A 13,300-nucleotide genomic window follows, 5' to 3' on the forward strand; every position below is an offset into this window, starting at 1 on the left:
TGTGACATGTCTGTGATCTAACTGTACTGTCATCACCCATCCCTCTCTCACCCACGACATTTATACCCACCTACCCCTCTCCCCAAGTGCAGGGTAGCAAACCAGTTCCTTTACCGGTTAACCTCCCTGTATTTCCTCCTCATCTTCCTCCTCCTCCTCCTGCAGTTTTATTGCCATTGAAAGACGACTTTATATTTGTTTGTTTTATCTCTCGCAGCAGGCTGGTCTTGGGGATGGCGTACTTCGTTGCAAACACAGGTTTCACGATGTGACCGCTCTCAAAGTCGCTGGTGATACTGTTCTTCCTCTCCGAGGCAAAGCGCGCACTTGTGCGGCCGTTTCTGTACTGCCATCGGACGCTGACTTCGCGACGACATTTTTCAGACAATCCCGCATAACGGCTCCGAATAAAGCTACAAGCATAAGGCGGCTGCAAGCAAGCGATGCGGGTGCACTAAGCGGAGTGCGCGAAAAAACTTCACAGAAATCCGGAAACCGTATTGGAGACGAAAACCGACAATGATGCGTATCGCAAAGGCGCTGCTGCGCCTGCAAAACTAGCTCCGTTTACGTAATGGTCAGAAAATCTGAGTTTCGACTAATGTGAATTTTTTTTTTTTTTTCAATCGCCTTAGTGCAATACCAACCAACTCAGAGGCGTTTGTTTTGTTTAAGCGGTAGTCACATTTAACCAATTTCTGTTTATCGACATTCTACTGCATCCCAAAACCGCGGTATTCCAAATAAAATTATTATGAGTGAGAAATTTGTCCTATAAGGACAGAAAAAAATATGTAATGTCCTTCCGATTAACTTTAGTGGAAGAAATTAGGTGACCAGACAGGGTGATGTGAGATTTCTACGTGTCAGTGTATAAAATCACCATAACACCTTTCTTGTTGTTGTTGTTGTTGTTGTTGCACTTGATGCAGAATGATCTTAAACACCCACCTGACAAGCTTTATTGCTTGTATTAAGCGGAATCCACCTGCATAAATACGCACATCATTCCGTGAATCTCTGCAAGTTTTCAAATGCCTAGGGTACACTAGTACAATGCACCTAGGAAGAGTCGAAGCTCTCGAAACTCTCGGAACACAGACCGAGCGACATCTGTCGGTTGAGAAGAAAGCCTCACGAACGATGAAAAGAGAGCCAAGAGAGAGAGACCAAGAAACAAAAGAGAAAGGAAAAGTGAAAGGAACATGAACTGTGGCGCCATCTAGCCACTAAGGCGGAAACTACGCTTCAAAATGAGGTCAGCAGCACAGTGGCCGGGAGACTGCACAACGGCAGCTTGAAACTGAGCGGGCTGGAAGGAGTTTAGAAAGCGACGCCACCTGGTAACACTGCAGGACACTTTGAGCACTGCGGGACTTTCAGACAATCCACCAACGCCTCAAAATCCTGACAGGTCACCTTTTGCGAAGACAGACGCGAATGACAGGCTTGTTAGTGACCTGCTGTATTGCTATTGAATCCCCACTAGTTAAAAAGTGGGCAGCGCGAACAGGACATGCATATACCTGCTTCGTCGCTTATGCAGTACTCTCACGTCGAATCTGAGCTGCTCTCACTAGCAAAAAATTGAAAAAAAAAAAGAAGAAAAGAAGCACTGAAAGAAAAACGCTTCTTTGCAAGCGCCTCTTGTGCGAGCACCGCCAATGCTAATAGTTGGTACGTTGCTGTAGTTGGGCTAGTTACGAAACCTCAGACGTGACTTATAGTTAAGTGTATCTGAAAACGATGAGCACAGGACTTACGAGAGCTATATGTGTGAATCTGAATACGTGAAGACTAGATGTAAATGAGAAGATATAACTGCTCCAATCGTCAAATCACCGGTGCGGATAAAGTGCATTCAATATTTACCAATTTTGTACAATCTTGCTTACCGCAGTTCCAGACAGTTTAGGGCACAGCACCTTATCCTATCATTTCTGCTATCTCTACAACTTAGACACAAGTCATTGTGACCGCGCATTAAATCACGGTAGGTTCGGCTAGCGTTGTGTTCCATGACAAGCAAAAATTAGCGCTAAAGCGCAATGGCGCAATGACGTAGGATGAACGCATAGCCACTTTACTGCTGTGATGGCAAAATATTACATAGACACCAATCGGAACTCCACCAATTACTAAATAAATCGTCCGAACACCGTCAAAGTTTTAGGCTTCGCGCGTACGTATTGCAGACCACGCTACTCCGGGCTGCACCACCGGCTTTATGCCTAAGTTTGTTTTTCGCTAACATACAGCACCATCAATATCTGTAAATACAGGTAGATGCCAGTTTTAAACCAATTATATTTCTTTATTAAAAATAAAAGCATACATCCGTTAACTGCCTTTCTTCTTTAATGTTCACCTGACACTGTGTGCGCGACCAGACACCATTTTGCCGTGGGATGGGCTTCACCGCATAAAGGGTACTATTGCGGCGAAGAGCGCTTCCGCGAAACTACATATACCGTTTCTTGGCGCGACACCCTTAAATTGAGTCGTTTCTTAGGGTGATCGAACATTCAAATTTTCCAATACAAATCAAATATGTTCGTGATTTGATGCGCATTCGAAAGACTGATATTCGGATTTTCGAATACGCGAAAAATTTTCAAATTCACCTCAGTTCCACGACACTGCGCGCTTCGTCGCAATGCTTGACCTCGTCGGCTATGCTGAGAAGCATCTTCAAAACGCGATGGGACCGTTTTGTGAAGAGCGCGCAAAACAAAGCCGAAACATGAGGGGAACAAAAAAAAAATAACATTGTACTCATTTTGGTTTCATCTCTTATGCAAACAACTGTCGTTCAGGTGTTCACAAGAAAAATTGCTGTGATTCAAACGGTATTCAGCAGTTGTTCTTTTTTTGTTTCCATGCCAATTCGATAATTCGAACTTTAACTTAATTCGTACGTTTTATTTTTTTGCTCCTTTGAGGGCTGAATTAAAAGATTTTGCTGTATCCCACCTGGTTTCATGCATGTTCATTCTGCGCAAAAACCCGTGTACGGAATCCTGTAAATAATGTAATAGTGGTTTTTTCAACAGGTGCAATTCTAATTTAATTTTATATGCAACTATCAGGTGAATTTTGAAATAAACAAATTAACAATGTTAGCAATTTTAAATTTTTCATTCTTTCTTCACTTATCAGATATTCAATATTCGAAGACATTTGTTTTTCATATTCATATTTGAAAATTTAAATATTTGCACGCCTCTATTTTTTTTAACAGGCCAGCACAGCCCTTTGAAATGGCAGTCGCGTTGAAAGCATGTGATCAGCTTTACGTCCAGGGAGTGGGCAAACAGCATAAAGATAACTATCTCTGTGTATTCATTTTCCTCCTCTAAAAAACATTGCGGACAGGAACGCGGCCCAAGTAAGCGCCGTTATGTCGACTGCACTGCAGACTGTTTCAAACAACGGCATGCCGACACCTCGAAATGGCAAATGTGCGGAAAGTGCTCGAAAGCTGCTGCGCTAACGCGTGCCACGCCGCCGAATAGTGACAACATAGGTCGCTATATACAGGCGTGCAGTATGTCTGGAAGCGTCAGCAAACTCCCCCCCCCCCCCCCTCAAATTTCCTTCCTAAGTAGCCGCACTGAGCGGAAATCTGCCTATGACTTGGTTAACAAACTGTGGTTACTAGCGCGGCGTCATACAACGAAGTGGCAAGAAATAATATTCTAATTATACGGTGTTATCTCTATGAATACATGAGTAGTTAAATGCACATGGCTATCCTTGCTCGACAATAAATATGACGTCAGAAGAAAGAGAAAAAGAAAACACAACGCCTTCCGCCGTGAAAAGCGACTTGATGCGATTTCATTCACAGAGTGCTTCGTCCAAACAAGCGCGAATTCTCTCTAGCCGCAGGTTGCATACATACGAATTGTGTAAGCATGAACTGCGGACACAGTACTGGAAGGATTACTCGCACAATACTGTACTCCCTAAAAACGTGAACATTTAAAGTAAGCAAGGAAGATATCGTAATCGTATTATGCGGGCAAGTCTCCTTTCTTCCTCTAGCAACACCGTATGGTATCCGAACGCCTCTTAACTATATTACCAGTTTAGCAAGTTTTAAATTTAAATAACAAAGATGCATTTCGCCTTCTCAACGATTCCGGAGTTATTCTCTCAGGAACCTAAGGACACGGTGTTAGCTACTGTCGACATATACTATGTACAAAAAAAAATTACCGACGATTACGTTACTTCCTAATGCGAAATTTGAGCGCAGCAAAAAGCTGTTTCACCTTTTCGATAGATTGAGGCAAAGAAATCGAGCAACACATGTATGCGCTATCACAGATTTTTTTTTTTTTTATTTTTCACACGTATTCAGATAATTTCGCAGTGGCGAACGGCAGCGGCAATTTCGGCTCGGGCGGTGCACATATATAGATCCGCCGCCACCGATCTGGCTCTCTGATTGCCACCGCACAGGGGTTGCATTGGAGGAGGAGCGAAGAAAGGAATTAAGTTCGAGCCGGCGCCTTGACAACCGGAGACTCGCAGGAAGAGGGGGGAGGGGGGCGGCGCGTACACCCAGCGGCAAACGATGGGGGCAGAAGCGCGCGTAGCAAGCGGACAACGCGATAAAGGGAGGAGGGAAGAGATAGCAGCGACTGACTGATGCTGCTGACGCCGATAGTGAGTCAACCCCAGCTGCGGAGTTGGTTTCAGGGACAACGCCGCCGATGCCGACGCAAACAATATGATACCCTCGCTTCCGCAGCGCCAAGAACCAGGTCTAGCCATGGGAAGGTGGTCACGTATTCGTCGACGTGCCGGGGCCTACGTGAAATAACCGGCGCGTCGGCAACTGAAGAGCACCCTATCCGCCACACAGGAACGGGGGGGACCCTCCCCTCCTCTTTCTGCATGGCGGCGACGGTGTTCTATGCAGTCACGTTATCTTGACTCTCTAGCGGCGTCAGCGGCATTCAGCGGTATCAGTCGGTCGCTGCTAGCGCTAGGGGGATGAAAGGGGGGCGGAGCTGGTTACGAGGCCGACGCCGACGCCGACGCGAAACCCAGGAACGGACGCCAAAGAGCTGCGCTCTAAAATAAAGTGATGTTAGAACATTTGGTTTTGTATCATATTTCGCGTGCACGCTTTCCGTTCGTAATTGGTTCATACAAACAGCATTTCTAATTACTCGCTATGAATTTTTCCTAACGATATCGTAATGGCTGCTTATCAAAGCTTCGAAGTTCGCGTTATGTGGCATGGAGCATCTTGTTTCAGCCTGTTCCTAAGTATTAACTGATGTACGTGTTCTGCTGTAAATTCTCTGTGATGATTAATATGAGGCGCGTGACGTTTAACGGCTCGAAACTTACTATGGCCTTAATACACACCATAGTGGAGGAAGTCGCGTCGATTTAGATAGGCTTCTGCAACGCGTACTAATGTCGAATAGGAGACAGGAGCTTCGGCGTTCCCCTGCCAACGAAATCTGGCTGCTGAAGTCAAAATTCAATCCCGGGATTCAAGCCTAGCGGAGAATATCAAAGCGACTGGGCAATCAGTACTGTTAGGAAAGAAAGCGTTAGTGTAGTTCAACCGCTTACTTCGACGATAGATATTCCACCGCCCACATACACAGTCAGAAACAGCGCTTTTCAAAGGTATAGATGGCGACAACGTTAACATCAGCAGGCATAAGGTTCCTCACATGGCGACGGTGGCTGAGCAGATTCCACGCTAACATAAGTGGTGACTTTATGAATCGGTGACAATAATTGAACGAATCAGTTTTCTCACCTGGCAGCACTGCTCGTGTTCGCTCCGCAGCGTTTTCGAATAATATGAATCCATGTTTTAGGCCCACGCTTATACCTTCTTGCGGGTTCATAACAAGTATCGAAAACTCTAGAGGGCGCTTTGGACTAACTACTAAAGTGTAATGAGGCGAACGTCATTATAGCGCGGTGGATCGTAGCCTTCTACTACGTCACCTCTATCTCCCTCTCTTCTTCCTTCCTCCCTTCCTTTACGGCGCGGTACATGTGCCCGCGGAAAATTGTGACAGATACTGCGTCTTTTCTATCCTGTAAATCAATTTGAAGTGCCGCTGATGCATACTGTACTAACGCCTCCTAGGCATCTGAGTCTGCTTCTGTTTGCTGTGTGGTGCAGCGTTCGAGGAAGCGCCAAGTGAAAGGCACCGCACGGACACCTGGATCGGACGCTCGGTGGGGTAAGCTTCGTATATGCATTAATCGCCTTGTGACGTCACGACCAGCCGTGACGATACATGGCGCGCCTCCTGTCGAACACAACCAGAATTCCATTGAACGCATCAAAGTTCACCGGCGTTTTATAATTCGTTTACAGGAAATTAAAGGCGCAGTATCTGGCATTCGCAAAATCCCGCTATCCTCACGGTAGACAAGAATTGTGATTAACGTTTCAGGATCCGGGGAGTGGCGCAGGTGGAAAAGTGCTCGGCTAGGGATCCAGGGGATGTGGAGGCTTGATTGCCGGTGGAGACAAGGTTTATTTATTTATTTTTAACTATGTCCCTCGAAAGTGTAACACCCTCTGCCGACAGCCTCTGCCGACAGCTCCTGCTGATAACGATGAGGCATTGAAGGCTTTCGTCATAATAAGATGGAGAACCCTGTACAATACTCGAATGCTTTTCAACGTTCTCAAAGTTCTCGCATCAAAGCCTAGCGACAGCCAGGCACACCGACAGAGCACGTGAGAGGAAGAGAGAACGGCGTGATTTCAAGCACGCATATCAGATGCTGGGGAAGAAAACTGATCGACGTCGAAAGCGACATGCTTCGGAAAAGGTTTCACCGGCACAGGTATTGGTCGAGGTGATCGGCAGTAGCGTCCTTAAACGAAAAAAAAAAAAAAATACTCACCCATGGGCACAGGCGACGTGGGCAGCGGTGGCGGGGGCGACGACGGAGGCGAGTCACCGTCTTGTTGCATCTCGCGCGCGTGGCGTTCCAGGGGCCAGCTGATCCTCTGCCAGCCAGGATTACGGGGCGGTAGTGGCGGGGCCGGCACCTCGGTGTCGTCGTAAGCTACCTCCTCGTCTCCCAAAGGCTTGGGGAACACGCTCAGACCGGAGGAGACCCAGCTGTCGATGGTCTTGCGCCGAACCGCCTGGCGAAAGAGGAGAAGGCGTTTTAAAGCAGATACAACTCCTATATTCCACAGCATGTTTATAACGCCGCCGCCCCCCCTCCGCCCCCCCCCCCCCCCCGGTTGTGGGTTATCGTTAAAGATATTTGGCTTGGGCACTTCGCACTTTCGAAGCTTTTCGCGGGCTTTTCAGAACATGTAACGGCATACCCTTGTCCTGCAGAGATGACTAGCAGTTTTGAGCCTATGTGCCTCGTTGTGTTTCTGAGCTCTCATTTTAAAAATGGTCACTAAGTTTATTCAACCAAAGTCAGATACGTAAGAGCCAGCAAAAATGGATGAACGGACACGAAGGACGGAGTAAGAAAAAAATAAATGTAAGGAGTGGAAAACGGGAAACAACGATAAGCCGGGTGCGCTTCAAATTATAATCAACTCACATTTTCTCTCTTCTCACCTAAGATAATATTTTAATATGTCGCTTAGCTTCTCTTTTCTTTCCGTTCTCGCGTCTTTAATTCAGGGTTTCTCTTTCTTAGCGTTGTGAGTGTTTACAAGATCGTAAGCGCTCCGACAACATTTTTCTCCATCGAGGGCAAACAAATTATGCAATATGTTATTTAATTTAGGTGCCCCTAAAAAATTCACTTTTTGTTGAATATTCGTAAGAAGTATGACTCCGAAAGTAAAGAAAGGTCGAATAGCCCCCTTTTCGCCCTCTACACTAAAGCTTCGTTGCATTCCTTATGCGCGCTGCAGTGAAGCAGACGTCAAAAGCACCTGCGCGGCTTTGCAGTTAAGTGGCGCCATCGTGCGGTTGCTCTATACAAGTTTACTGGAAAATCAATGGCGCATTATTTTAAGCGCTCATTTCTCGGCTAATGACATAGCCTTCATATACAAGGTGACCTTGCTTACGGCTTATAGTTCTTAATGGGTAACCATTCTTATACGACTTTTACAGCCAATCCGTCTCTTCGTAACGTGACGTATACACGATATTCACAAGTACACGGGCGCAACAAGTTTTATACAGGACGCAAAATAATAAAAGAAATAAGAACAAATAAAATTTATGGTAATATGTAATCGCTGAACTAGTTACAAAAATTAAAAACAAATGATGAGCAGAGCTAATTAACTGCCTAATATTTTAATAGTTCCGAGCAAGAATACTTACGCATACACTGATATTTCTCTGAGTTTCGGCGCAATTCTACGTTAAAAACCACGAGATACATTTGTGCAGGCTGCGCAGGTGGACTGGGCAATAAAGTAGAGATCATGTATGCGTTTTCAATTATATTCATGCACGAGATTACGCTCGATGCTTAGAAGAAACATTAAATGTAATTAACTAATCAGCCTCTTAACTTTTTTTTATTTTATGGGGCAATATTTTATTGCAGAACTGAAAGCTGTTAAAATCAAAGGTGATCCCAGTTTATAAATTTTATTGATCGACAATGCAGTTCGACATATCGAGCACTCAAAAACGAATTTTAATGTTCGTTGTGCTGTTTCTCTCGCATTGAATGTGTATAAAGTGCATCGCAGACACTTTTTTATGCACTAAATACAGACGCCTTTCCTGTGTTTGACGACGTTGAAGAAGCTTCGTGTTCGTTATGGTCAGTGAACCGGGTCATCTCCGAACAAGGCAAATTCGCACCGCAAGAACAATTACTCAAATGACGAACACAAATACCATCTATGCTAAATACTGCGAAGGGTTGTTTTACGCATTTCGACGAAGCACAGAAACGCGCCCGCAAGCAGCAAAAAAAAAAAAAAAAAAAATTGAAATCGCAAACACTAGGCTCCTCTGCAAAGCTCAGCGGCTTCAGGAGAAGCCTAAGAATAGTAGCTGCTTCCGTTAATGATTGCGTCCCCACATTCAATTCTAGAGAAGAATAAGACGGATGAATTATCTACAAGCTTTCCGAGTCCTGAGTGCAAGGGGTCAATATTTTTTTTTTTTTTTAACGCGATAGGGTTAAAAGACTCATTGATCAAAAATCCGGCGTTGGCGGTCGTCCGCCGGCGTTGTCGTTGTTAGCGAAAACTGGCAAGCATGGCGCTGGCAGGCGGCAGCTGGCAGCTGACATAACCGTGCACTGACTGGACGTACGGTTGCCTAATGATACGTTTTGGCAGGAGCTGTCAACTCCGGCATCTCCTTTTATATGGGAGGGTGATTGAATCAATGTGGATTTAGATACTGCTGGGATGCAGTATTCCACTGGGATATTTTACAGCGAACCCTAAAGAACACTTACCCGTAACGTCACACGGGATCAAGTTTCTTTTTGTTGAGAGCAATGGTGATATGCCCTTAGACATGTTTATGCTCCTGAGCCTCTACAGTCTCTTGCAGACTAGAATAGCAGTGCGCCATGCAGGTGTTCATGTTCGTGAAAACTTTGTTAAAAGTGTGGCTTACAAGCGAGAAATCTATCTGGCACTCCCCTGAGTAGCCTGCGTGGATAAGTGTATCTAATGAACTGGTGCGCATGAAATAAAAATTTAATTTTTCACGTCAGCCGAAGTTAGGCTGGCGTGTTTTGTTGTTATCTTGTTGTTTTGTTTGCCGGCAATAAAGAAAAAAAAAGCGATATCAGAATCAGCCTGGCCAGGAGCGTTGCATTCACGTTACCCCTAGGCCACGCAGGCAGGTTGATAGAGTTAAAGTTGGGATTTATATGTGTGCTGGTAGCGCACGTTGTCACGTCATACCCTTAAAAGCGGAGTTTAAGTGCCCGCCCTCCTTATTTTTATTTATTTGACAAAATGTCTCGCTCTGCCCCACCTCACATCCCGTTTTGCCACGGTGATCGGGTCGAAATAAGGCAAATAGGATATACAATTCATGATTTTTTCAAGGAGTCTAATCTGTATAGACTGCAGGTAATGCATTCAAAGTGTTTTTGCACTAGCATTCGAACTAATAACATAATCGACGATTAAAACTAGAGCTTCTCCTCACAGCATTTAAGTTCTGCCGAGAAGCTCGGTGATGACGTCCATGGAGGGTAATAATTCTATTTTTACTTGCCTTCGCCCGCTTCTTGCGTTGCCTTTTCTGATGCCGCGAAACAGTGTTTCTAGGGCTTTGCTTTCATTATCGTTGTTTTACTGCTCCAAATCCAGCGTGTCCATGCCGGAAACGCACTGGTACCGTCAATGACGTCCTCCTGCACCCCCCATCCATCGCTGTGGGGTGCAGAGAAGCTTGATAACAGTCGGGTTTTTAATCGCTAATTGCACCATTGATTCAAATGCTAGCGCCAAGATATTTGGCTTGCCTAAACTGCAGGCTATAAGCATTGAACCCCTCGAAACTCGTCAAAATCTAAGAAAAGTGCAGTTTCCCTTTATTTCCTGACCGCTAGCCAGCATGCGAAGAAAGTCTCCTGTGCAACTTTTGCGGGGTTTACAATGGTAAGAAAAAAAAAACAGCACAAGACTGCAAACTTTTGTCTCGTTTTACCCCACTCTACCCTACTTGAGGTGGAAGTATGTGCGTCGTCACAGGGGAGGTGTTACATTGTAGCGCCTTAGTAAATTACTCCAGCGCCGCCAAGAGCCGCCTAACTGCGTCCAAAAACTGAAAAATCCTTGCTCTCCGCGTGTTGATGCCAGAAAGTAGCACCCATATTTAATGCACTAACTGCTTCCGCACATCTTTCACTTGCTGAAGGGCTGGTCTTGTTATGATGAAAAAACAGCGCTACCGACGTGGACGGAGGTGTAGAACAAACAGAACGGGCGCTGAACTCGCAACTGAAGTTTATTGAAAAAACACAGTATAAATATAACCCAGCAAAGCAGCACCAAACCGCACATTAAACAAAAAACCAAATCATGATGACCCCACACACACACCACGTTCAAGGGTCATCATGATTTGGTTTTTTGTTTAATGTGCGGTTTGTGCTGCTTTGCTGGGTTATATATATACTGTGTTTTTTCAATAAACTTCAGTTGCGAGTTCAGCGCCCGTCCTGTTTGTTCTTCACCTCCGTCCACGTCGGTAGCGCTGTTTTTTTATCATGTCACCATACCAACTCGCCCAGATGTCTCTTCTATTACAGTATGGCCTTGTCAGCTGGAGTGGCCACCAAACTGTGATGGGCCATGGCAACGGCTTTTTATGGTAGAGTATTAAGCCACTCAACAACTCCAAAAGAGGCGGAGGAGGGAACAGTATCGGAATGAGCATTCGCGTTAGCCTACTGCACTGTAGTCCGCGTCGTCTTATTGGTTTTCGGATCAAGTAGCTGTGCCAATTGAGCTGAGGCTAGCCATGACGTTGGTTCATTCATATACGAGTAGGCTTGCCGGATGTCGGCGCGGCGCTTGTAGTGACGAATAGACGCAGCGGCTTCTTGGCGAGTCGAATTGTATCTTGTTCTACTTCTCAGTATAAATATCTCATTCTTCGTTTTAGAACAGTCTTTAGCTGTCGCCTCATGGCCACCCAAGCAGTTAATGTGCTTGGCAGCCTCCGTCGTACAGTTGTCATGCTGATGTATAACGCCGCATCAATGGCAGGATACCTCATTAATGCAAACTGATACTCATGTCCTCATGATGTCCTCATGATGTCATGTCCTCAGTATCATGATACTCATGATACTCATGATGTCCGATTTTATTGCATTTGTGGCACTGAACAGGCTTGGGAACATAAAGGTGGGCTAGATGCCTCGCAAAGCCCACTTTAACGTGGGTTGGGAGAAAATCAATCTCAAAAACTAACTTAACGCACTTGGGGCGGCCGAAACGATGAACGTCGACGATCCTGGCCGTAGAACTGATCAGCGGTCGGAGATCGCTGTCACTTATTTCAGGGTCAACGTCCGTAATGACATCGGCGGTAGCCACAGATGTCAGATGTCCACGAGCAAGGATGAGTGGACTGGCATGTTGCCTAAGGCACCAATTTCTATCAGATTGTCCACTGATGCCTGGAGTTTGACACCAACGCTCAGGGCATTCTTTCGTGTATTGACTTGACCCAGAAAACAGATTAAGAAACTGGGCCACACTCTGTCTTTTTACACCATTCAGATTAGCCGTCGCCATTTTGACATGAAGGCCACTGAGAACACATCTGGTTTTTCAGCAATACTTCTTTTCTTTTTTTTTTTTTTTTGCGACTCACCTGTCGTTGACGTTCAGCGCAGCTTCCCTTCAGCGGCGTGACCCCAAAAATTAGCTTGGTTAACCCTGGAGGGAAGTGAAAGCTTCGTGTACATGGCTACGCTCATTGCCAAGCTAGTATTAAACACAATGTGCCTTTCTCCAAACGTAAAGCCCGTTCTTCATCGGTCTCTTCGGCACGCCGCCTTTTCAGGACCTCATTCCGACGTACTTTCTTCGCGTTTCGACACGCTACTGTAGCAGGGTGTTCATCCTCCTCCAAGGCAGGAGCCTGGGGGATCCTAATTATGCACGTATAGCACATCTATCACCCTCTACATCCACGTCACACTGACGTCACCTCACGTGACCTTCACAGACCTTGGAAGTGGGCCACTTGGCGACCTACGTGACTATGTCCTAAAGTCCCATGGCGACCACCAGGCTTAACACAGAAGTTTGACCTCTACATCTCCATCAAGATGAAAACCGTGCGTACTCGACGACTCGAACTACCTGGCATAGTGAAGTTTACGCTTCAAACGTGTGCAGCTGCTTTCAGAGTCCATTTCAGCCACTGTGAAATCATCAGCAGAACCTGGATGCTCCACGTCCGCTACGAACAACGAACTAGGTATGTCACCATCTTCTTGACGGGGGCGGGAGGGCGCAGGGGACGTGCGCCCACCATCCCTGAAGGGGTGTGGTCACGATTAGCTCACAGAGATAGAAATCGCAGAAATTGGAAGAGCCGCTACCAAGAGACGTTTGCTGCCAACATCTCTTTCGAAGAAAGCCGCGACGATTCATAGGTTTCTCCTCAAGGCGCCGTGCTGTGCGTAGAAGCCTGGCGATTGCGCTTTCAAAATTTCTCGCTCGCGCGCAATTCTGTGCCTTGTACTTCCCGAGACAACACCTCGCGGACTTAAGCACAAGGTGGTATTCGGTTTCTTTAGTTGAGCATTTATTTCTGTATTAAAAAAAGTATTCTACGCGTACGTGTCTTCTCCGCAGGCGCCTGCGGCT

General features: G+C 45.9%; 1 protein-coding gene across 1 annotated transcript in view; it reads right to left on the minus strand.

Annotated features, from left to right (window-relative positions):
• LOC146182216 (uncharacterized) overlaps nucleotides 1-13,300 on the minus strand; it is a 278,675-nt gene that overhangs the window by 215,913 nt on the left and 49,462 nt on the right. Inside the window, exon 3 of the mRNA XM_084577259.1 lies at nucleotides 6,904-7,150. Within this exon, the coding sequence (XP_084433385.1) occupies nucleotides 6,904-7,150 (247 nt within the window). The remainder of the gene's footprint in view (nucleotides 1-6,903; nucleotides 7,151-13,300) is intronic.

This window comes from Amblyomma maculatum, chromosome 8 (assembly GCF_055883805.1).
Source record: "Amblyomma maculatum isolate TAMU_Amacu chromosome 8, ASM5588380v1, whole genome shotgun sequence".
Classification (NCBI taxonomy): Eukaryota; Metazoa; Arthropoda; class Arachnida; order Ixodida; family Ixodidae; genus Amblyomma; species Amblyomma maculatum.